Source organism: Corvus brachyrhynchos, unplaced genomic scaffold (genome assembly GCF_000691975.1).
Source record: "Corvus brachyrhynchos isolate BGI_N302 unplaced genomic scaffold, ASM69197v1 scaffold875, whole genome shotgun sequence".
NCBI lineage: Eukaryota > Metazoa > Chordata > Aves > Passeriformes > Corvidae > Corvus > Corvus brachyrhynchos.
The window spans coordinates 52,477-52,751 of record NW_008238107.1 but is presented as its reverse complement, the minus strand read 5'-3'; the positions used below and the strand labels follow the sequence as shown (position 1 = coordinate 52,751).

General features: G+C 69.8%; 1 protein-coding gene across 1 annotated transcript in view; it reads left to right on the top strand.

Moving 5' to 3' along the window:
* The first annotated feature begins 6 nt into the window (after nt 1-6).
* The window catches only part of RARG (retinoic acid receptor gamma), a 3,304-nt gene continuing 3,035 nt past the window's right edge, over nt 7-275 (top strand). The window contains exon 1 of the mRNA XM_017733379.1: nt 7-270. Within this exon, the coding sequence (XP_017588868.1) occupies nt 40-270 (231 nt within the window). The 5' untranslated portion in view covers nt 7-39. The remainder of the gene's footprint in view (nt 271-275) is intronic.

Below are 275 nucleotides of genomic sequence, written 5' to 3'. Positions count from 1 at the left end.
ACCCCATTTCTGGGGCTTTGCAACTCAGGTTTTAGGGCCATGGAGGTGACAGTGAGACCCCCAAAATCACACCCCACCTGTGCCTCAGTTTCCCCCACCCCCCGACATGGGACGGGGCCCCTTTGGAGTGGGGCTGAGAGGGGCTGCCTAACTCCCCCACCTTTCCCCCCCCCAGCCCTGGAGCCCTCCCCTGGGCGGGTTTTGGGGGACACGGGCCCCCCCTCGCCCCCGCCCCCACCCCGTGGGGACCCGCCCCTGTCCGGGGGGCACGCACC